Below are 24,697 nucleotides of genomic sequence, written 5' to 3' on the forward strand. Positions count from 1 at the left end.
TTTGGTCCCCATGGCTGTTCCGTGTGTTTGGGTAAAGAACTGGTTGTCGAAGGTGAAGACATTGTGGTCAGGGATGTGGTCATTTGACCCCTTGTGACCCCACCTCATTGTTCTTTGATGTAATGTTTTCCTGACTGATCTGTTTGGACACCATTCACATCTTTGATTGCTGTGATTATCTCTCTGCCGAGGTGTGATAAAGGGCAATTAGAAAGATTACCTGTAATCATCTGGCAGTGTTCTCTGACTATATATGCTATGTCTGTATGCATCTCTTCACTTCACCTAATGAAGGAGCAGCGCTCCGCAAGCTTGTGATTTCAAATAAAGCTGTTGGACTATAACCTGGTGTTGTGTGACTTCTCATTTATCTTATCTTATCTGTTATTTTATTTTTGGTCAAAATGGAATCTTGATTGATCGCAGCTAATTTCAAACCATTTTCTGACCTGGAATCAGGAAAAAAAAAGTAAAACCTGAAAAGTCCAGGGACTTTGTAAAAAAATAATAAGGAACCAATTCTGAGTGACAGTCAAGACTGATATTTAAACATCTGCCCTTTGAATGGGTGTCAGGAGCTCCATCACCAGAACCACTGCAACATAAACACTTGTGGATTGGTGGTTTATTTTGACTGGTGACATATTATCTCGGATGAAAATGTTAACATTTATAAAAGATGTAGAAAATGAACTGTGGTAATTGCCACAGGACGCACAGTGTGTGATACAGAAAAACACAGAGTGATACAGAAATGGGAGGGGGAAGAGAAACTTCCAAAGTTAACTTTGGTAGAAAACAGTCTGTTGCTTGTTGTGATATTTGATACATTCCCTCAGTACTGCACTGGAGTGTCAGCCTGGATTAAGTGCTCAAGTCTCTGGAATGGGATTTGTAAAATGCTTGCATTCCTTATGTGAGCAACTCAAGGCCTAGTCACAGGCCGCGATTTTGCCGGCGGTCAGAGGGCGGGTTTGGAGGCGGGTCATAGGTTAAATTCGTTTTGATTGACGGCGGGTTCCGATCCCACCGTCAACCCGCCTCCAAACTGCTTTTCCCAAGCGTCGGGTCCCCGATTTGCGAATGGACCCGACACCTAACGGCGGGAAGCGGATTAAAGGCAATTACCTGCCTCGTAACAGCTACTTGCCAGTAGTTGTCAGCCTATTTTTGGATTTTGCCGCTTCTGGCTCGGGTTTCCCGACGTCCGGACACCACGCCAGGTAAGTGTGGCATTTTGTGAGTCTGCTGTGATGTGTGTGGAATTATGACAGCTGCAGAAGTGGTGTGAAGGATCCAATGTTGCACATGGTGAGTCTCAGAGGAAAGAAAATGTTGGGAACTGCATTTTTAATACATTTACAAATTTCTTTAGCTTACAAGTTTTTAAAATCCAGGTCCAGTGTCACCTCATTGGGAGAACCTCTCTCACCAGTGACAGATCGCTTCTGTCACCTCACCTGCAGCTGCCATCTATTCCAGCCAATGGAGGGAGTCATTGGAGAGCCTGGGTGCAAGAGGTCACCTTTGTGCAGTGATTGTCAGTGTTTGCAGCACCTCAATGCTGTCAAACACTGAGAAATCAATTGTCAAAAACATAATCCAGGATGACACAACAACAACAACTTGTACTTATATAGCACCTTTAATGTAGTAAAATGTCCCAAGGCGCTGCACCGGAGTATTTTAAGACAAAATATCTGAGCCACATAAGGATAAATTAGGGCAGGTGACCAAAGGCTTGGTCAAAGAGATAGATTTTAAGGAGCGTCTTAAAGGAGGAAAGAGAGGTAGCGAGGCGGAGAGGTTTAGGCAGGGAATTCCAGAGCTTAGGGCCTAGGCAACAGAAGGCACGGCCACCAAAGATTGAGCGATTATAATCAGGGATGCTCAAGAGGGCAGAATTAGGGGAGCGCAGATATCTCAGGAGGTTGTGGGGCTGAAGGAAATTACAGAGGTAGGAAGGGGCAAGTCCATGGAGGGATTTGAAAACAAGGATGAAAATTTTGAAATCAAGGCGCTGCTTAACCAAGAGCCAATGTAGGTCAGCGAGCACAGGGGTGATGGGTGAACGGGACTTGGTGCGAGTTAGGACACAGGCAGCCGAGTTTTGGATGATCTCAAGTTTACGTAGGGTGGAATGTGGGAGGCCAGCCAGGGGTGCGTTGGGATAGTCAAGTCTAGAGGTAACAAAGGCATGGATGAGGATTTCAGCAGTGGATGAGCTGAGGCAAGGGCGGAGACGGGCAATGTTACAGAGGTGGAAGTAGGCGGTCATTGTTATGCTGCGGATATGTGGTCAGAAGCTCATTTCAGGGTCAAATATGACACCAAGGTTGCGAACAGTGTGGTTCAGCCTCAGACAGATGTTAGGGAGAGGGATGGAGTCAGTGGCTAGGGAACGGAGTTTGTGGCCGGGACCGAAAACAATGGCTTCGGTCTTCCCAATATTTAATATTCCTAGTGTAGTACTGAGGGAGCACTGCACTGTCGAAGGTGTCGCCTTTCGGGTGAGACGTTAAACCGAGGCCCCGTCTGCCCTTACTCCCCCACCAACAAAGTAAAATGCTAGGATCACTTTTGCGAGCAATTAGCATTCTATTTTTTGGGAGTTGACCGCATGCTGCCCCATATACACTTGTACGGTAGCGTAACTTAGGGGTGTAACAATAATATCCCCCTCCCCAATCCCGCCAATGACCTGAACAGGAAAGTTGTGTCTTTTACACTGTGCATTTCTTCAATCTCTCCAAAGCTGCACTAAGTCAGCAGCAGGTGAGGTGGTGCTTGATCTGATTTATATTACAGTAAGGTGAACGTACAAAGCAACAGTTATAATCAGGTTCAATCGGTACAACTTATCTTTGCGTTAAGGAGCAAACAGAGAACACAACGCACTGATGTAGGAAAGTGTGGTATTTTTTTATCCATTCTCAGGATATGGGCGTTGCTGGCAAGGCTGGCATTTATTGCCCATCCCTAGCTGTCCGAGGTGGTGAGCCTTCTTCTTGAACTGCTGCAGTCCATGTGGTAAAGGCCCTCGCACGAAGTCCAAGGGAGTTCCCAATCTAACTTGACTTAAGCAGGAGATCTTCTCACTTTCCTCCAGTATTTCTGACCTCTTCGTCTCCGTGAAGGCCCTCACAGCTTGCACTTAACCAAGCCGCCTGCCCGCGTCGCCATCCTATTTTAAAATTCTGTCTTTCTGTTTTTATCTCCTCCCTCAAACAGGGATCAAAGGATTTTAAAAAAAATATTCATTCATGGGATGTGGGCGTCGCTGGCAAGGCCAGCATTTATTGCCCATCCCATTTTCCAGCTTAATGGGCATGAGGTGCTCCTCAAATACAGAGGCAATTAACAAATTGCTTATTGTTTAGTTTCTGAGGAAAACAACTTCTATTTAGTACAGCAACTAATTTTTCCTAGAAGCATACAGCACAGGAGACCATTCAGCCCTTCGTACCTGTGCCAGCTCTTTGAAAGAGCTGGGCAATTAGTCCCACTCCCCACCTCTTTCCCTATAGCCCTGCAATTTTTTTTCATTTTCAAGTATTTATCCAATTCCCTTTTGAAAGTAACTGTTGAATCTGCCTCCACCACCCTTTCAGACAGTGCATTCTGGGTCATATCAACTTGCTGCGTAAAAAAGCTGGCATCTCTCCTTTGTTTTTTTTTTAACCAATTATCTTAAATCTGTGTCCTCTGGTCACCGGCCCTCCTGGCAGTGGAAACAGTTTCTCCGTATTTACTCTATCAAAACCCCTCATGGTTTTTGAACACCTCAATGAAATCTCCCCTTAACCTTTCTCTGCTCTCAGGAGAACAAACCCTTGCTTTCTGCCGAGGTGCCTTTCTTTTTTAAAAAAAGGCGAGATTATACTCTGCTTAAAAACACTGAAGGTAATCTTTATTATCGAAAACCTTTCTGAGAAAAAATGATGAAAAAATCCTGAAATCTTAAGTGTTAGATATGAGGCCCCTCAGTCGTAGAAGTAACCAAAATGACAAGAATACACTAGACGAGAGAGCCGACTCCCCCTTTACTGGGGAAAACCTGGCCACGTTCTCTGTCCTGGTGTGCACATCCATACCAGCTGAGAGATCTTCTGATCCTGCCAGACTCTGCGGGGTGGGTTATTTAAATACTTTGCACGTGGTTGCTGCACAGATGCAGCCTTGTGCAGAAGCATTGGGACGGTGAAGCCTGAGGAATCAGGAACACACAGCCCTTAAAGGGCTGCTGCTCAAAATTAAAAAGGGATGAGGCTGTGTAAAGGTGCTGTAGGGGTGAAAGCTGCTGTAGGGGTGAAATGCAGGAGCTTTTTTTTTATTTTTTAAAAAGGTGCTAAAATGGAGGTAGTAGGTTTCAGCCTTTACAAAGGCTGTAATTGGAAGGGGGAGAAAAATTGGTGAGCGAAATTGGAAGGACAGACAGCACAATGTGGAGGCTCAAAATGGAGTATGTGAGAAAATGGCAGAGCACGCTAAACCAAACCCTTGTTTTAAGGGATGGGGAAATGGACATTCTGCCATACGAGGTAGGTACAAAGAGGCTACTCTCCGTGAAGGACAACAGTGCGCATCGCCTGACAGGAGGTGGCAGATAAACTGAGCGCTATCTACAATACTACTGTGCTGCAGTACCTGGCCCCAGATGCATGAGAAGGCAGTGTGCTTTAAGGGATCTGGCAGGGTAAGGTTAACCAACGGTGCCCTGTACCACGTAGATGGTGCAGCCTGCCAACCCATGCCATGTTTACAGCTTGCCCGTGCCAAGTCTTCATACAACCCATCGCATCGCATGCATAGCCATACCGCAGCAGGACACACCATCAAGACGCAAAGTACAATAAATATCTTCGCAGCAAACACGTTATTTTTTTAAATTTTTTTTTAAAGGGCTTAATTTGAACACAAGACTCCCTGTACTTGAGGAAATGCAGTTTCGCAGCAGAGAAGATAGGAAAGAATAGAAGAAACACAATAGAAGCAGAGGAATTCTCTTCCCCAGAGGGCTGTGGATGCTCAGTCGTTGAGCAGATTTTTGGATTCTAGGGGAATCAAGGGATTTGGGTATCGGGCGGGAAAGTGGGGTTGAGGTCGAAGATCAGCCATGATCTTATTGAATGGCGGAGCAGGCTCGAGGGGCCGAATGGCCGACTCCTGCTCCTATTTCTTATGTTCTTATGTCAGGGGGATTAGTTTTGGGTTGCGCCTAGGAAAAACCTCTTTCAGTGCCTGGAAAGCCTCTTTCTGAGTTGCTAACTTCTATGGTTTCGACTGAATTGAGATATATTGGGCCGAATTTTGTGACCCCCCCTACAGGTGCGTACGAGGTGCGCACGCGCCCATAGGGGCCGCGCAAGTGCTGGGTTTAGGCGAGCGAAGCACATGTGCTGAAACCCGGCACTTGCGATCCGTCAAGAATCCTCTTGACAGATCCTCCGCATCCCCGGGAAACGGGCCTCTGCGGGTGGAGAGCTGCGCTATTTGCCCAACTTCCGCCCGCTCAAAGGCCATAGAAAGCCTACTCCTGGCAAAAGAATGCGTAAGGGCTGCTTTTACCAGCATAAGAATTTAAAATAACATAAAAATAATTTTTTTTCAATCATTTAAACATTAAAAAACCTGTGCAATAAGGTAAGGTTGTTTTTAGCCCCTTTAAAACATTAAAATTTATTTTTCAAAAAATTAAATTTTTGTTTAAAATATTTAAATAAATGGCATTTTAATTAATTTTATATGCGTAATGGTTTTTCTTCATTTATTACAGTGTGTTGGAGCAATTTTGCAATCGTCCCCATTCAGACTTTTGACAGATCTGTGCGTCGAGACCTGTCAAAAGTATAAAGGGGGATTCCCTTCTTCCATTGATTCCCCATGGCCCACGTGATCCCAGGGGTGCTTGCGAACTGCCTGCGCCCCTGGGATACATGGGCCTCTGCGCATTTTGAAGAGGAGAGGCCCAGGATTGCAAGCCTCGGGGATCTATGGAACCAGCAAGTAAGATCGTAGATTTTTTTCCGATCGGAGGCAGCAGGACACACCATCAAGACGCAAGGTACAATAAATATCTTTGCAGCCTCCGATCGGAAATTCAGGGCCGTTATGTAATAAACTCTGGGGCAACGTCTTTTCATTGGCATGGTCACTTTTCAGTTGCAAGTCACTATACTTTCTGCAAAAAGTGCGCTATATATATATTATATTGTTTTAATTGTTTTTCTTATTTTTGCGCACGTTAGATAAACATGGAAAGTTACAGCGATACTTTTCTTTATGCTTAAATAGGATTCAAATAAGAATGAGGCTAAAATTTCCACCTATTGGCTACGAATAAATGGTAGACGATGTAGCCTGTGTGTGTGAGTCTATAAAATCCTGCTACCAGAATTTGGTGCCAACAGATATAGCCACAAAGATTATAGGTTGTACTGTTAGTTCACAACCTTGCCTTCAGACCGTTTTAAATTCATTCATAAGTCGCACTGGAACCAAGTGATGGATCATTAGGAAAACATTAGGCATAGCAAGATGAGACAAACATGTGGCTTTGACATGCAGGTTTTCTGTTTAGCATATCTTCTCTAACAAGTGACATTGACATGTTTGGCATTGGCTGCCGTGCTTTAATAGAAACATTGAGCAGGTCCGCTTCAAGCTCCTCATCTTGTATTAGCAACAAAATTAGGGGAAATCTACGGAACACTGTCGTAACATTGACAAAGTGCTGCACGTCATGTTCTCCAAAGACTTAAATGTAAAAAAACAAACGCATGCTGTGTAGGGAACAAAAGCTACTTTAATTGCGACAAGGAGACCATTTTTTTCTTTTAATTTGGAAAAGTATTTAACCGCAGCAAGAACACTAAAGCGAGCAAAAGCATATGCGAGCAGGCAGGCTCTGCCTAATTAAATCCAGCCACCCACAGATATACCGAAATAGTACTTCTGCCCACACAAAAGCTGATGAAAGATGGTGAGAAAAAGCAAACAAAGTACAGCAGCCAATGTGCAGATCGAATGTTTCACTGTTACATATATACCTGGGCAGGGCAGTCTTCTTGTTAAAAGCTCTGAATTCAGAGTTTACAGCGCTTCACATCAACTCAAATCACACCCTTCGGAAATATACATGGTCAGCGACGTTAAGCTGCATTTACAAAGGCAAACTACTCTGCAGTTGAATTCCGAAACAATCCAGTAACCAGTCTATCAAGTTATTCATTATTTTTAAAGCTGCATCCCACAGAATCAATACTTCTACATGACAGCATAGGGGAAAAAATGATCAATTTTGAATATTGGTACCTGTGTCAATTTAATCATTCAATATGAACAAATTAAAAGAAATTGATTGATTAACAGAAAAAGAGTTTCAGAAAGTATTTAATGAAGTTCCACATGAAAGACTAAACTGAAAGTCAATGGAATCAATGGTAGAATATGGTAGTGGCTAAGATAGGAAACAGAATACTCATGAGAGGTGTAATGTCATATTGCGGAAGATCTCGAGACCTGCTGGGAGATCGCGAGACCTGCTGGGAGATCTCGAGACCTGCTGGGAGATCGCGAGACCGGCTGGGAGATCTCGAGTCCTGCTGGGAGATCTCGAGTCCTGCTGGGGTCACTGCTTGGATCCCTCTGTTTCTAAACTATATGAATGACCTGGATAATGAAACCAGCTGTAAACTGATCAAACTTGTTGATGACACTCAAATAGGCAGATGAAATGAGGACAGGAATTTTGTCAGTTATATTTAACTGAGCAGACAAATGTCCAATGAAATAAAACACTGATAAATGTAAAGTATTGCACATCGATAAAAGAATGAGTTATAAAACTACAACAAATGGAACTGAATTAGCAAAGGGAGATTTAGAAAGGGACCTGGGAATTACTGGTAGACAGAGTCACTCTCAAGGCCTTCATACAAAATCATGGCACTTCAGAAAGTAATTTATTCTATAAAGTGTTTGAGAGACATCAACGTGAAAGGCATTTAAAAAGTTAATGTAATTCTAAGACAGGCAATGCCGAGATATTCAGCGAGAACTGAACTGTTCCGCAGAAGTCGACAGAAGTTATGCTGAGGCTTTCCAATCAGACCGCAGGTAACTTTGGTCACCGTGCCACAAAAAAGGTTTACTTGTATCTGAAAATGTACAAAAAAACCACCAAGAAGACCGATCCTAACTGTAAAGAGGATGAATGAAAGGTGGAAAGAAGTGGCCTGAAATTCCGTTAGTTGGGTACCCTGACTTAAAATCTACCCTACTTTCTTTAAAAGGTTGAAAGAAAGAAGATTGAAAGGCATGAACTGTAAGAGGACTGGAGGTCATGAGCACTGATATCACATGGCGTAAAGGACATTGATGGAATGCAGAGCGGAGTAATCAGCCAAACAGTGGGTAGGGTTTGCTGATCAGTGGAGATCATAATTGATATGAAGAGAGAACAGAGTGAACATAAGAACATAAGAAATAGGAGCAGGAGTCGGCCATTCAGCCCTTCGAGCCTGCTCCGCCATTCAATAAGATCATGACTGATCTTCTACCTCAACTCCACCTTCCCACACCAACCCCATATCCCTTGAGTGAGAGAGAATCCCTGAGTTAATGGGAAAAGAGTCAAAGAATGAAACATCAAATGTAGCATGGAGTAATTTGAGAGGAAACTGGATTGCCATGTAAGACATATGATGGTAACTCATCTTGAAGTGCATGGCACCAAGGCAATGATAGACAAGTCACCAAATGTTGTTTTATTCGTTTATGGGATGAGGGCGTCGCTGCCCAAGTCAGCATTTATTGCCCCGCCCTAGTTGCCCTTGAGAAGGTGGTGGTGAGCCGCCTTCTTGAATCACTGCAGTCCGTGTGGTGAAGGTACTCCCACAGTGCTGTTAGGGAGGGAGTTCTAGGATTTTGACCCAGCGACGGTGAAGGACCGGCGATATACTTCCAAGTCAGGATGGTGTGTGACTTGGAGGGGAACTTGGAGGTGGTGGTGTTCCCATGCGCCTGCTGCCCTTGTCCTTCTAGGTGGAAGAGGCCGCGGGTTTGGGAGGTGCTGCTGAAGAAGCCTGGGCGAGTTGCTGCAGTGCATCTTGTAGAGGGTACACACTGCAGCTCCAGTGCGCTGGCGGTGGAGGGAGTTAATGTTTAAGGTGGTGGATGGGGTGCCAAACAAGCGGGCTGCTTTGTCCTGGATGGTGTCGAGCTTCTTGGGTGTTGTTGGAGCTGCACTCATCCAGGCAAGTGGTCAGTATTCCATCACACTCCTTACTTGTGCCTTGTAGATGGTGGAAAGGCTTTAGGGAGTCAGGAGGTGAGACACTCACTGCAGAATACCTAGCTTCTGACCTGCTCTTGTTGCCACAGTATTTATGTGGCTGGTCCAGTTAAGTTTCTGGTCAATGGTGACTCCAGGATGTTGATGGTAGGGGATTCGGCAATGGTAATGCCAGTGAATGTCAAGTGGAGGTGGTGAGACTCTTGCTTGTTGGAGATAATCATCGCCTGGCACTTCTATGGCACGAATGCTACCTGCCACTTATCAGCCCAAGCCTGAATGTCGTCCAGGTCTTGTTGCAAGCAGGCATGGACTGCTTCATTATCTGACGAGTTGTGAATGGCGCTGAGCACTGCAGTCATCAGCGAAACATCCCCATTTCTGACCTTATGTTGGAGGGAAGGTCATTGATGAAGCAGCTGAAGATGGTTGGGTCTTGGACACTGCCCTGAGGAACTCCTGCAGCGATGTCCTAGGACTGTGATGATTGACCTTCAACCACCACAACCATCTTTCCTTTGTGCTAATTATGACTCCAGCCAGTGGAGCGTTTTCCCTCTGATTCCCATTGACTTCAGTTTTACTAGGGCTCCTTGATGCCACACTCGGTCAAATGCTGCCTTCATGTCAAGGGCAGTCACTCTCACCTCACCTCTGGACTTCAGCTCCTTTGTCCATGTTTGGACCAAGGCTGTAATGAGGTCGGGAGCAGAGTGGTCTTGCTGGAACCCAAACTGGGCATCAGTGAGCAGGTTTTTGGTGAGTAAGTGCTGCTTGATAGCACTGTTGATGACACCTTCCATCACTTTGCTGATGATTGAGAGTAGACTGATGGGGCGGTAATTGGTCGGGTTATATTTGTCCTGCTTTTCGTGGACAGAACATACCTGGGCAGTTTTTCACATCGTCAGATAGATGCCAGTGTTGTATCTGTACTGGAACAGCTTGGCTAGAGGTGCGGCTAGTTCTGGAGCACAAGTCTTCAGCACGATAGCCGGGATGGTGTCGGGGCCCACAGCCTTTGCTGTATCCAGTGCGCTCAGCCGTTTCTTGATATCACGTGGAGTGAATCGAATTGGTTGAAGACTGGCTTCTGTGATGGTGGGGACCTTAGGAGGAGGCCGATTTTGATCATCCACTCGACACTTCTGACTGAAGATGGTTGCAAACGCTTCAGCTTTGTCTTTTACACTCACATGCTGGGCTCCACCATCATTGAGGATGGGGATATTCATGGAGCCTCCCCCTCCCGTTAGTTGTTTCATGGTCCACCACCATTCATGACTGGATGTAGCTGGACTGCAGAGCTTTGATCTGATTCGTTGATTGTGGAATCACTTAGTTCTGTCAGTAGCATGCTGCTTCTGCTTTTTAGCATGCATGTAAGTCCTGTGTTGCAGCTTCCCCAGGTTAGCACCTCATTTTTAGGTAAGCCTGGTGCTGCTCCTGGCATGCTCTTCTACACTCCTTATTGAACCAGGGTTGGTCCCCTGGCTTGATGGTAATGGTAGAGTGAGGGATATGCCGGGCCATGAGGTTACAGATTGTGGTCGATTACAATTCTGCTGTTGCTGATGGCCCACAGTGCCTCATGGATGCCCAGTTTTGAGCTGCTAGATCTGTTCTGAATCTATCCCATTTAGCATGGTGGTAGTGTCACAGAACACCCACAATGACTGTGCGGTGGTCACTGCTACCAATGCTGTTATGGACAGATGCATCTGCGACAGGTAGATTGGTGAGGACGAGGTCAAGTAGGTTTTTCCCTTGTGTTGGTTCTCTCACCACCTGTCACAGGCCCAGTCTGGCAGTTATGTCCTTCAGGGACTCGGTCAGCTCGATCAGTAGTGGTGCTACTGAGCCACTCTTGGTGATGGACATTGAAGTCCCCCACCCAGTGTCATTTTGCACCCTTGCTACCCTCAGTGCTTCTTCCAAGTGGTGTTCAACATGGAGGAGTACTAATTCATCAGCTGAGGGAGGGCGGTAGTTGGTAATCAGCAGGAGGTTTCCTTGCCCATGCTTGACCTGAAGCCATGAGACTTCATGGGGTCTGGAGTCAATGTTGAGGACTCCCAGAGTCACTTCATCCCGACTGTATACCACTGTGCCGCCACCCCTGGTGGGTCTGACCTGCCGGTGGGACAGGACATACCCAGGGATGGTGATGGAGGAGTTTGGGACATTGGCTGAAAGGTATGATTCTGTTGAGTATGATGATGTATAGTAGTTCCAGTTTTGTCTCCATTCAGTAAACACCTGTTGTAACCAACTCCTGCAGTCCGTGTCTCAATTACACACGGACGTTACATTGGCGACGAACAGATCCGAACTTACCTACAGTTCTGCACCACCTCACGGGGATCCATCCCTGAAGCGAAGTTGTTAGAGGTCGAGGCCAGAAGGAAGAAATCCAAAAAGAAAAAAAAAACAAACAGAAGAAACGGGCGTCCACCGTGGGCAACCGCCTCTGATTCATCGAATTCGAAGATTTGCAGGAGAGGCTGTCGAGAGCTGGGCTTGGTTATCCAGTATATGGTGTTCCAGCTAATCGGGCTGGTGGCAGGTAGTACACTGATACTTCCTGGGCTGCGGAGGGCTAGAGCTCGATCGGGTGGCTTTTCAACGGGGCCGAGCAGCGTTGTCGGGAAGAGGAGAGAGAGAGAGAGAGAGAGAGAGGGTGGAGCACACAGGGCGCGGCCGGTGCTACGAAGCCGGGCAGCGTACAGACCCGAGAAGAGGGAGGAAAGTGTCCCATAGGGTCTGCTCTGACGACGGGAACAGTAATTAAAATAAAAGAAATTAGAAGCGCGAAAGCCGCGAGGAACTGCAGTTTGCCACGGGGACCGCAGAGAGCGGCGTTTGCAGCAGCGCGGGGGGGAAGTGCGCGAAGACCATAGGGCGTCACCATCAAGGCATAAAAACGCCAGCAACAGCGCTAGCAGCAGCGGAAAAGACAGAAAGTGCGGGAGGCGCCATCTTAATCCAGCGGGGAAGAAGGCAAAGCGCGGGAGGCGCCATTTTGTTCAATCGGGGAAGAAGGCAAAGCGCGGGAGGCGCCATCTTAGATCTCCAAGATGCCGAAGACTGGCAATATCACTGCCTTCGATAATGCAATAGAAGACTGGACCACGTATGTGGAAAGAGTCGAAGTATATTGCAAGGCAAATGAAGTAGCCGATGAGAAAAAGGCATCGGTACGACTAAACTTAATGGACGCAGGAACGTACGGCCTATTGCGGAACCTGATCACTCCAGTCAAACCGATGGCGAAGAGTTTTAACGAAATTGTTGATATCCTACAGGAACACCTAAATCCTACACCGCTGCTGATAGCAGAAAGATTTAAATTCCACAAGAGAAATCAGCATAAAGATGAGAGCAATGCTGATTACCTTACGGAACTACGCAAGCTATCAAAGCACTGCCAGTTCGGAGCAGGACTGGCAGATACCCTACGGGACAAATTTGTCTGTGGACTCCTGAGTGAAGGAACCCAGAAGAGGTTACTCTCAGAGAAAGAGCTGACGCTAGATAAGGCTTTCAGCGTGGCAGTATCGTACGAAGCAGCAGCAAGGGGAGCTGCGGAAATACAGCAAAAGCCACAGGAATACAGCACCCATGAAATGACACGGGGATTTGAAAAATGTTATCGCTGCGGCAGAACTAACCATGACCAGAAGGACTGCTGGTCCAAGGACAAAACATGCAGGCAATGCGGAAAGATGGGACACATTGCACGAGTTTGCAGGTCCGGGAAGACGACTAACGACAACAAAAAGACTACTAAGGAAAAGTACAGGAAAGTACAAAAGATGACGGACAGTAGTTCCGAAGACCAGAAGAGCGATAGTGAATCCGGGAACAAGAGACTAAGCTGTCTCAAACTACACAGCGTAATCACAAAAGAGGATCACCGAACCATTTGGGTCACCCTTACGATAGCAGGGTCCCAAGTCAAAATGGAATTGGATACAAGATCAGCCCTGACCATCATGAATCGACAAGACTACGAGCGGCTATTCTCACACATACCCTTGAAAGACACATCCATTGTCTTGAAGACATATACGGGGCAGAAAGTATACCCCAGAGGGAAAATAACGGTGCCTGTCGAATACAACGGCAAGGAAATACAGAAATTGTATCTGTACATACTGCAAGATGGTGGAACACCATTATTGGGACGTGAATGGATCAGAAAGATAAGTTTAGACTGGCACTCCATTCAGGCGCTGACGGTGGCTGGTAAAAAGGATGACGACGTTACACCTGGACGATTGTCAAAAATCTTGGCTAACGCTAAAGAGGTATTTCAACAAGAACTGGGAACCCTTAAAGGCGTAACCGCCTCGATAAAAATAGAAGAGAATGCAATTCCCAAGTTTTTCAAAGCAAGAGCGGTACCGTATGCAATTCGCCCAGCCATCGAGGCAGAGCTGGAGAATGCAGGCATGCTAACTAAGGTAGACTGGAGCGAGTGGGCGACACCCATCGTTCCGGTCATGAAGAAAATGTTAAACAATAAGTCTGAGGAGCCAAGGAAGGTTTGCATCTGTGGGGGCTTCAAGGTGACTGTGAACCCAGTCCTTCACACAGTACAGTATCCTCTTCCGAGGATAGAAGATATTTTCGCCTCACTATCTGGAGGGAAACGTTTTACAAAAATTGACCTAGCGCAAGCATATTTGCAGATGGAGGTTGAAGAATCCTTTAGGAAATATCTCACAATAAACACTTCACAAAGGTCTTTACCAGTATCATCGACTGGTATTCGGAGTTGCATCAGCTCCGGCTATATGGCAAAGAGTGATGGAACAAGTCCTGCAAGGGATTCCGGGGACTCAGTGTTACTTGGATGACATCCTAGTGACAGGTGAAAATGACAGTGAACACCTTGCCAACCTAGAGCAGGTGCTCACTAGACTAAGAGAACATGGGCTACGAGCCAATCGCCCCAAGTGCGAGTTTTTTAAGAAACAAATATCGTATTGTGGCCACGCGATTGATGAAGAGGGGTTACATAAGTCCCCTGACAAAATTGAAGCAGTAGTTAAGGCTCCAGCGCCTGAAAATGTGTCGCAACTGAGGTCATTCCTCGGACTGGTGAATTACTACCATAAGTTTTTGCCGAATTTGTCCACAATTCTGCACCCACTGAACGCCCTGCTACAAACTGGAGTAGCATGGAAATGGAGCGATGAATGTAAGCGGGCCTTTCAGAAGTGTAAAGGCCTGATTACTTCAAGAGAAGTATTAGCTCACTACCGATAAGACTGGCGTGTGATGCGTCTCCCTATGGCGTTGGAGCGGAACTGTCGCATAAATCCCTTGATGGCTCAGAGAGGCCGATAGCTTTTGCGTCACGCTCGTTAACTGCAGCCGAGCGTAACTACGCCCAGATTGACAGAGAGGCCCTCAGCCTGGTGTGGGGGGTGAAGAAGTTCAATCACTACCTGCACAGACAGAAATTTACTCTACTAACTGATCATCAACCTCTTGTCTCCATTTTCAACCCCAAGAAGGGCGTCCTGATAATGACAGCACAACAGCTACAGAGGTGGTCCCTTTTCCTAGGGGCACACCAATATGACATCGAGTACAAAGGAACTAAACAGCATGGGAATGCTGATGGATTGTCGCACCTACCGTTGCCGACGGTGGAAGAAGCACCTGCAGTGGATCCTGTGGAGATATTCCACTCGACCATAGTCGAATGTCTACCTGTGACGAATGCAAACATAGAAAAGGAAACACGAAATGACCCGACACTCTCCAGGGTCTATGATTTAACGGTGAAGGGATGGCCAGCACATGGCGAACCACTGTTGCCAGCATTCTCGCCGAGAAGAGAACAGCTGTCAGTGTGCCGAGGAACCTTGATGTGTGGATCCAGAGTAGTAATTCCACCCAAATTGAAGGATAGAGTGCTCAATGAGCTTCATGAGGGTCATCTGGGAGGGGTAAAAATGAAGAACTTAGCCAGAGCGTTTGTGTGGTGGCCGGGAATCAATAGAGAAATCGAAGAGATGACCAAGAGCTGTACAGGATGCCAGAAGGTCCAAAACGCCCCACCACAAGCCCCTCTACATCCATGGGAGTGGCCCTCATCTCCATGGCAAAGGGTACACATTGATTTTGCTGGTCCATTTATGGACTCGATGTTTTTAATTGCGGTGGATGCACATTCAAAGTGGCCAGAGGTAATAAAAATGTCCTCAACCACCACGGAAAAAACTATCACAGTCATGCGAACCATATTCGCCAGAAATGGGCTGCCTGAACAGATTTGCTCCGACAATGGACCACAGTTTGTGTCTGAAGAGTTCCGGAGGTTCTTAAAGAACAATGGTGTTAAGCATTACACATCCGCCCCATACATCCAGCCACCAATGGATTGGCTGAGAGGTTCGTTCAAACATTCAAGAAGGCTATCAAGGCAATGTGTAATGAAGACATACCCCTACAACACAAGGTGGATAACTTCTTGTTTGCCTACCGGAATGCGACACATGCGGTTACCAACCAAACTCCAGCCATGATGTTCTTCAATCGAAGACTGAGATGCCGCTTGGATTTGGTTAAGCCAAACATCAGAAGAGATGTGGAGAACAGGCAGTTTCAGAATATGAATGAAAGGCCAACCAGGAGTTTTAAAATAGGTCAACCAGTTTTGGCCCGGGACTTCCGCACAGAGAAATGGCAGCCAGGAACGATCTGCACACGGCAAGGACCTCTAATGTATACCGTGGACATTGGAGAGAGCATTGTAAGACGCCATGCTGACCAGATTCTAGAGTCACTGGAAAATGTCAAATCCACACCACGATCCTATACACCTGGTGATGAAACCAAAGTACCAATTGCATCTACCTCAGAATCGGTGATATTGGAAGCAGACGAACCAAACAACGACATTGATCCCGAATCAACTTTGCCAGAAGAACCTGATACCCCAAAGAGGCGTTATCCGGACAGAATCAGGAAGCTGCCTCAAAGACTGAATTTATAATTGCTTAACTTCAGCTAATGTATATAGCAACTGTAATTGTAAATATGTTATTTAATTATTAATCGAATGTTATGTACTGTTTAGCTAAAAGGGGAGGAATTGTAGTGTATGTACTTTGAAGAAGGAACTATATTCTGCAGCCCCTGTATACTGCAGTACCAGAAGTGACCACCCCGGTATATAAGCCTGTGAAGTAACTTTATATAGTAGTTCCAGTTTTGTCTTCATTCAGTCAACACCTGTTATAACCAACTCCTGCAGTCCATGTCTCAATTACACACGGACGTTACACTAACCACCGCCCCTTGACATTCAACGGATTACCATCACCGAATCTCCCACCATCAACATCCTGGGGGGTCACCATTGACCAGAAACTTAACTGGACCAGCCACATAAATACTGTGGGAACAAGAGCAGGTCAGAGGCCAGATATTCTGCGGCGAGTGTCTCACCTCCTGACTCCCCAAAGCCTTTCCACCATCTACAAGGCACAAGTCAGGAGTGTGATGGAATACTCTCCACTTGCCAGGATGAATGCAGCTCCAACAACACTCAAGAAGCTCGACATCATCCAGGACAAAGCAGCCCGCTTGATTGGCACCCTCCACCACCTTAAACATTCACTCCCTCCACCACCGGAGCACCGTGGCTGCCGTGTGTACCATCTACAAGATGCACTGCACCAACTCACCAAGGTTTTATAGAAACATAGAAGATAGGAGCAGGAGTAGGCCATTCGGCCCCTCGAGCCTGTTCCGCCATTTAATGAGATCATGGCTGATCATCCAAATTCAGTACCCTGTCCCTGCCTTCTCCCCATATCCCTTGATCCCTTTAGCCTTAAGAAATATATCTAACTCCTTCTTGAATATATTTAATAAGTTCGCCTCAACTGCCTTCTGTGGTAGAGAATTCCACAGGTTCACCACTCTCTGGGTGAAGAAATTCCTCCTCATCTCAGCCCTGAATGGCTTACCCCTTATCCTTAGACTGTGACCCCTGGTTCTGGACTCCCCCGCCATCGGGAACATCCTTCCTGCATCTAGTCTGTCTAGTCCTGTTAGAATTTTATAAGTTTCAATGAGATCCCCTCTCATTCTTCTAAACTCTAGCGAATATAAACCTAATCGACCCAATCTCTCTTCATAAGTCATTCCTGCCATCCCAGGTATCAGTCTGGTGACTCTTCGCTGCACACACTCCATGGCAAGAACATCCTTCCTCAGATAAGGCGACCAAAACTGCACACAATACTCAAGGTGTGGTCTCACCGAGGCTCTGTACAGCTGCAGCAAGACATCCTTGCTCCTGCACTCGAATCCTCTCGCTATGAAGGCCAACATACCATTTGATATCTTAACCGCTGTAGGGGGTGGCATGTGGTGGTGGTTTGGTGCGTACGCCCAGTCAGTTATGCCCCTGACTGTTTATGAGCGGTTCAAATCGCTCCCACACCCCTGGGTTCTAGACACCGGACTTAGGTACAGGCGGCGATACAGAAAAGACTCGAGTAGACAGGTGGTTTGAATGTAAGCAAAACTCAAGATTTTATTAAACAGAAAAATAACACAGTCGTATGAGAAGTTACCAGTGTATAAAATTAAAGGCAAATACAAATAACTATACTTATACGGGGAATGGGGAGCACACGGTACATCGAGGGAAAATGACTATCTTAACAACCCCTTATCCTTATCCCGCCCCCTATGCCTAACTAGATTAAGCTATGAGGGGCCAGAATTTATGCTCACCAATCAAAAGGGTCTGCTGGACTCAAAACAGCGGTGGGGTTCGGGGTTCGCTCTTGGTGCTCTCTGGAGCCTGCCGTCGTCACGTGGTCTCCGGGTGCTGCAAGGGCGTTGTCCAGGTTCGAGTACCCCAAAGTTAAAGTCTCTGCTTGGGTGCTTTTCCTTGCAGGGATGATGGTTCCTCTTCCTCGGCTGACAGTTTGAGTTTGCATAAAGATAGTCGCAGGTCAGCCGAGATTGAAGGCCCGATGATTTGAAGCCTGTCTTCAGTCATCTTCCTCGGTTCGTCTCCTCAGTTGTCTTCCTCAGTTCGTCTTGCCTCCGCGCCCCGTCGCGTCCCGCCTCGCCTGGCCTGAATTGTCCGTGTCCACCCGATGCAGTGCCTGGGCGATTCCAGATGGAGTGGGGAAAGGCCAGTGGGTAAGCGCAGGATGGGGAAAGAGCAACAGCCACCAGGGCGAGGAGCAGGGAAAGGCCAGAGAGAGGAGAAGAGAGCAATTGCTACCCGGGTCCTTCAATTATACTCCTTTCGAAAACCCTTATCTGCGCGCCAAATCAGGTTAGTTCTTTTGTCTTAATCTTGGCGGGCTATTTTAAATAATGGTAGCAACCTATACTAACTGTTTTTAGATGGCCGGTAATCGCATCTACCGGCCCGATAATTGACTTGTTTTGTTGTTATGAATGCACCTTGATGGGCCTGTCCAGCCTCGATGGCTTCCTTAATCTGTTGCCGATTATTTATGCAAACTGCTTGATGGCCTTAACTATAGGCCTAACTGGGTTTAGATTTGTCTCCAATTTGATCAAATACATAATTCAAAGTCCTGTCTGGTTTTCAAAGTGCAAAGTCTCTCTTCACAGAAACTGCAGCTTTGGTTTCGATTTCTCCACAAGCTGCCTGCGTCGCAGATTCCAGGTTTTAAAAATCTCACAGGCTTTCTGCCACGAGGCACGGACGCCATCTTGGGCACCCCTTTTTTGATTTCAAATGTCCATGCAGGGTCCCTTTTATTAATAACCTTCGGGGAAATGTAGAAATTTTGCTAATCTTACACCGCCTGCTGCACCTGCATACTTATCTTCAGCGACTGGTGCACAAGGACACCCAGGTCTCGTTGCACTTCCCCTTTTCCCAATCTATTGCCGTTCAGATAATAATCTGTCTTCCTGTTTTTGCCACCAAAAACCTTGCATTTATCCACATTATACTGCATCTGCCCAATCACCTCACCTGTCCAAATCATACTGGGGTTTCTCTGCACCCTCCTCACAGCACACATGCCCACCCAGCTTTGTGTCGGAGTAATACCGATCGCCGGAAATTCAGTTTCAGTGCCGCTCGAGGGACACGGGGCGAGGCTCGAGGCGCTCCGCGTCCCTCTTAGGGCGCTGAAACTGATTATCGCAGCGCAACGTGCCGCAGTGCCGCACGCTGCGGCACGGCACGCTGCGGTACTGCAGGCCTTCCTCCCACTGTTAAGGGGGAGGTGCCTGCAACAGCGCCATCCCCGATCGTGAGTGCCGGCAAATGAGCCAGGCACCAAGGAGAAGTGCCGGGCTCTTGGGAAACAGCCGGCAATGACGCGGGGGGGAGGTTAGGAGGCCGGGGACGGAGGTGCTGGCAGGCGGCCACCGAAAAAGCGGCCGCCCCGCACCTCCACCTTAACTTGCGCCGCTGCCGGCACAGTAAGGCCCCGTGAACCGGGCAGCAAGCGGCGCAACTGCGGCGTTCGCTACCAAATATCGCGAATAGAGCATGAATGGGGTGCTGCGCACACCGATGACGTCATCGGTGGCGGCGCAGCGCAAAAGCCTAATGCCACCATTAGCGCCCCTACTGAATATCGCGGGAGACGCAGCCAGTGGTGCTGCAGCCACTGACTGCCTCTTTAGGCGCTAACAGGTGGCGCTACTCACCCAATTTCTGCCCCATTACATCTAGTTCCCTCGTCCAGATCATTTATATTGTGAATAGCTGGGGTCCTAGCACCGATCCCTGCGGTACCCCTCTAGTCACTGCCTGCCACTCGGAAAAAGACCCGTTTATTCCAACTCTTTGCTTCCTGTCTGCCAACCAGTTCTCTATCCAAGTCAGTACCTTACCCCCAAAACCATGTGTATAAACCTTGCATGCCAATCTCTTATGCGGGACCTTATCGAAGGCCTTCTGAAAGTCCAAATACACCACATCCACTGGTTCTCCCTTATCGATTCTACCAGTTACATCCTCAAAAAGTTCCAGATTAGTCAAGCATGATTTACCTTTTGTAAATCCATGTTGACTTTGTCCGATCCTGTCACTCTTTTCCAAGTGCTCTGCTATTACATCTTTTATAACGGACTCTAGCATTTCCCCACTACCGATGTCAGGCTTACCGGTCTATAATGCCCCGTTTTCTCTCTACCACCTTTTTTAAATAGTGGGGTTACATTAGCCACCCTTCAATCCATGGGAACTATTCCAGAGTCTATAGAATTTTGGAAGATGACCAGCAATGCATCTACTATTTCCAGGGCCACTTCCTTAAGTACCCTAGGATGTAGATTATCAGGTCCTGGGGATTTATCGGCCTTCAACACCGTCAATTTCCCTAACACCATTTCCCTACAAATACTGATTTCATTCAATTCCTCCCTCTCATTAGACCCTATGTTCCCCAACATCTCTGGGAGGTTATTTGTGTCCTCCTTTGTGAAGACAGAACCAAAGTATGTATTTAATTGGTCTGCCATTTCTTTGTTACCCATTATAAATTCCCCTGATTCTGACTGCAAGGGACCTACGCTTGACTTCACCAATCTTTTTCTCTTCACATATCTATAGAAGCTTTTACAGTCAGTTTTTATGTTCCCTGCAAGCTTACTCTCATATTCTATTTCCCCCCTCTTAATTAATCCCTTTGTCCTCCTTTGCTGAATCCTAAACTGCTCCCAATCCTCAGGTTTGCTGCTTTTTCTGGCCAATTTATATGTCCTCGCCTTGGATCTTATGCTATCCCTAATTTCCCTGGTTAGCCACGGTTGAGTCACCTTTAAAAAAAAAAAAAAAAAAAATTTTTTATGCCAAATAGGGATGAACAAATTCTGTAGTTCATCCATGTGATCTTTAAATGTTTGCCATTGCCTATCCAGCGTCAACCCTTTAAGTAACGTTCCCCAATCCATCCTAGCCAACTCGCGCCTCATACCATCGTAGTTTCCTTTATTTAAATTCAGGGCACCCTAATCAGAGTCAACTACTTCACTCTCCATCTTAATGAAGAATTCTATCATATTATGATCGCTCCTCCCCAAGGGGCCTTGCACAACAAGATTGCTAATTAATCCTTTCTCATTACATAATACCCAGTCTAAGATGGCCTGATCTCTAGTTGGTTCCTCGACATATTGGTCCAGGAAACCATCCCGTATACACTCTAGGAATTCCTCTTCCACAGTATTGTTACTAATTTGGTTAGCCCAATCTATATGTAGATTAAAGTCACACATGATAACTGCTGTGCCCTTATTGCACGCATCTCTAATTTCCTGTTTAATGCCATCCCCAACCTCAGCATTACTGTTTGGAGGTCTGTATACAACTCCCACTAATGTTTTCTGCCCCTTGGTATTTCTCAGCTCTACCCATACAGATTCCACATCATCAGAGCTAATATTCTTCCTTACTGTTGTGTTAATCTTCTCTTTAACCAACAATGCTACCCCACCTCCTTTTCCTTTTTGCCTGTCCTTCCTGAATATTGAATACCCCTGGATATTAAATTTCCAGCCTTGGTCACCCCTGGAGCCATGTCTCCATAATTCCAATTACATCATATCCGTTTACATCTATTTGCGCAGCTAATTCATCCATGTTATTAGGAATACTCCTCGCATTAAGACACAAAGCCTTCAGGCTTGTTTTTTTAATACTCTTAGTCCTTTTAGAATTATTATTTACTGTAGCCCTGTTTGATTTAAACCCTTGATTTCTCTGCCTTCCACTTTTGCTTTTCTCCTTCCTGTCTTTTGTTTCTATCCTTGCTTCCCTTTCCTCTGTCTCCCTGCACTGGTTTCTTCGGCAGCACCTCCTAAATCCGCAACCTCTACCACCGAGAAGGACAAGGGCAGTAGGCGCATGGGAACACCACCACCTCCAAGTTCCCCTCCAAGTCACACACCATCCTGACTTCGAAGTATATCGCCGTTCCTTCATCGTCGCTGGGTCAAAAGCCTGGAACTCCCTCCCTAAGAGCACTGTGGGAGTACCTTCACCACAAGGACTGCAGCGGCTCAAGAAGGCAGCTCACCGCCACCTTCTCAAGGGCAATTAGGGATGGGCAATAAATGCTGGCCTTGCCAGCGACGCCCACACCCCATGAACGAATATAAAAGAAAACCTGAGGCATATTCCATAATTGAATCAGATGGTGAGCTTGAATTAGGAATCAATAAATGAATATCAACGACGCATGATTCTGTTCTCTAACCCTGCACAATGATCCGACATAAACTTTCAGTTATAGATGATTATTGTCAGTTTACTGTAGTTCCATCTTTATTGTTAATCATGACAAAGAAATCTATTGATATATTTTATTCTTGGAGGCTGTTACAAATTCGGGTGTGCAGTAGATGCCCTCTTGAGTTTCAGTCGTTCCTTTAAACAGTCTAAGCACTTTCCTCTTAAGGGAATTGACTAACGCCGTCCTATATCTACTTGTAAAATCACATAACTCAGTAATGTAACAATGGGCATCCCCTTGTGAAGTAGACTAGATACTCGTGTCTTTGTATCTCTCCAAAGACAGACTGAGTGAACATTTGGTGAGATACCGATAGAACAGTTGTGATCGTTCTTGACCACCTCAAGTGCTGGAAATAGTCGGCTTTTATCGACCCTGTGTCCCACACTTGCATCATTTTAAACATCTCTCGCACATCACTCTGTAATCTGCATTGTATTAACAATAAAAAAAGCCCCAATGTTTCAAGGCTTTCTTTGCAACAGTGTTTCCTCATACCAGGCAGCATCCCAATACATCTGCAATGTGCCTTCTCTAAAGCCTCAATATCCTTCCCATAATGTGGAGCCCAAAAACTGCACACAGTTATATAACTGAAAGCTTATTAACATTTTGTACAGTTTCATAATTAGCTCTTGCCTTTTATATTCTACAGCTCAAAATAAGTCCTCGAATTCCATTAGTTTAGAATTCTGTTGGAATTTTTTCAAAGCATTCAGAAACCTTTGGTGTTGCCTTTCATGTCTTGTGAACCTTGCACCTCCAAATTCCCTCTGCTCTTCCACAGTGCCAAGCCTTCTTCCATTCAGCGTACAATCACTGTTGTTATTTGTTTTGTCAAAATGCATCGCCTCACTTTTACTGACATTGAATTCCAGCTGCTGCTTTTTAGCCCATTCCCCAAACTTTCCGATATCCCTTTGCAGCATCTGCTGGTCTTCTAAAGAATTAGCTGTAAGAACATAAGAAATAGGAGCAGGAGTCGGCCATACGGCCCCTTGAACCTGCTCCGCCATTCAATAAGATCATGGCTGATCATCGACCACAACTCCACTTTCCCGCCCGATCCCCATATCCCTTGATTCCCCTCGAGTCCAAAAATCTATCTATCTCAGCCTTGAATATTCTCAAAGACTCAGCATCCACAGCCCTCTGGGATAGAGAATTTCAAAGATTCACCACCCTCCGAGTGAAGAAATTCCTCCTCATCTCAGTCTTAAATGGCCGAGCCCTTAGTCTGAGACTATGCCCCCTAGTTCTAGACTCTCCAGCCAGGGGAAACAACCTCTCAGCATCTACCCTGTCAATCCCCTTCAGAATCTTGTATGTTTCAATGAGATCACCTCTCATTCTTCTAAACTCCAGAGAGTATAGACCCAATCCACTCGATCTCTCCTCATAGGACAGCCCTATACTTCCTATTTCGGTATCATCCGCATCATGGTGGTTTTTTTTAACCAGTGCTCCAGTACTTCATACAAGGGCAACTTACTTTGATGAGAATCAAAAGTCTGCTGAAAAGAGAACGATGTACGAATGTTTGACCGAAGGAAACATTCAGAAATATCAAAAGGGAGCTAGATCAAAGCATTCATCCTTGTCGGAGAGAAGCCAAATCTTCGACTGACTTTGGACAATTAAAGTTCTGTGATGTCGGGTCTCCTCTGGGATGAGATCAGAGAGCTCACGGTGCAGCGCGGAGCTTGGAAATTACTGTTAGTTATATCAGCTGGCAAACAATTAACATTCCTCTGTGTTATTTTAGAGAAGACATGCAAAATAAATGAGTTAGCGCTCGATGGGAATCTCGTGAGAATGTGGTAACCATTTTGTCCTCTGAAATCACCAACAGTAACTTCACAGTTATATTATACTATAATTACATTCCTTTTTACAATTCTTCCTGACCCATATGAAATAAGATTACTTGCACGATTGAAATTAAAATATTGTACTGTGTGCCTGCTTCTCACCTGATTGTAGAGTGCACAGACATGGAGTGCTGCATTGCCCGAGGCGTTCTGTGCTCCCATATCAGCCCTGTAGAAAAGCAGATGTTCCAGATGTTGAACGTGACCATAACGACATGCCTAAGAAAAAGAAAAGCTAATTTGAAATCATCATTCAATAT

The 24,697-nt window shown here is 46.1% G+C and overlaps 1 protein-coding gene across 2 annotated transcripts in view; it reads right to left on the minus strand.

The window, feature by feature from the left end:
• Positions 1 to 24,697, minus strand: part of shank2b (SH3 and multiple ankyrin repeat domains 2b) — a 1,331,733-nt gene that overhangs the window by 888,370 nt on the left and 418,666 nt on the right. For both annotated transcript variants that reach the window (XM_086008225.1, XM_086008224.1), the window contains exon 10: positions 24,540 to 24,656. In XM_086008225.1, the coding sequence (XP_085864351.1) occupies positions 24,540 to 24,656 (117 nt within the window). The remainder of the gene's footprint in view (positions 1 to 24,539; positions 24,657 to 24,697) is intronic.

Source organism: Somniosus microcephalus, chromosome 15 (assembly GCF_052327205.1).
Source record: "Somniosus microcephalus isolate GS21.2 chromosome 15, FLI_Smic_1.0, whole genome shotgun sequence".
NCBI lineage: Eukaryota > Metazoa > Chordata > Chondrichthyes > Squaliformes > Somniosidae > Somniosus > Somniosus microcephalus.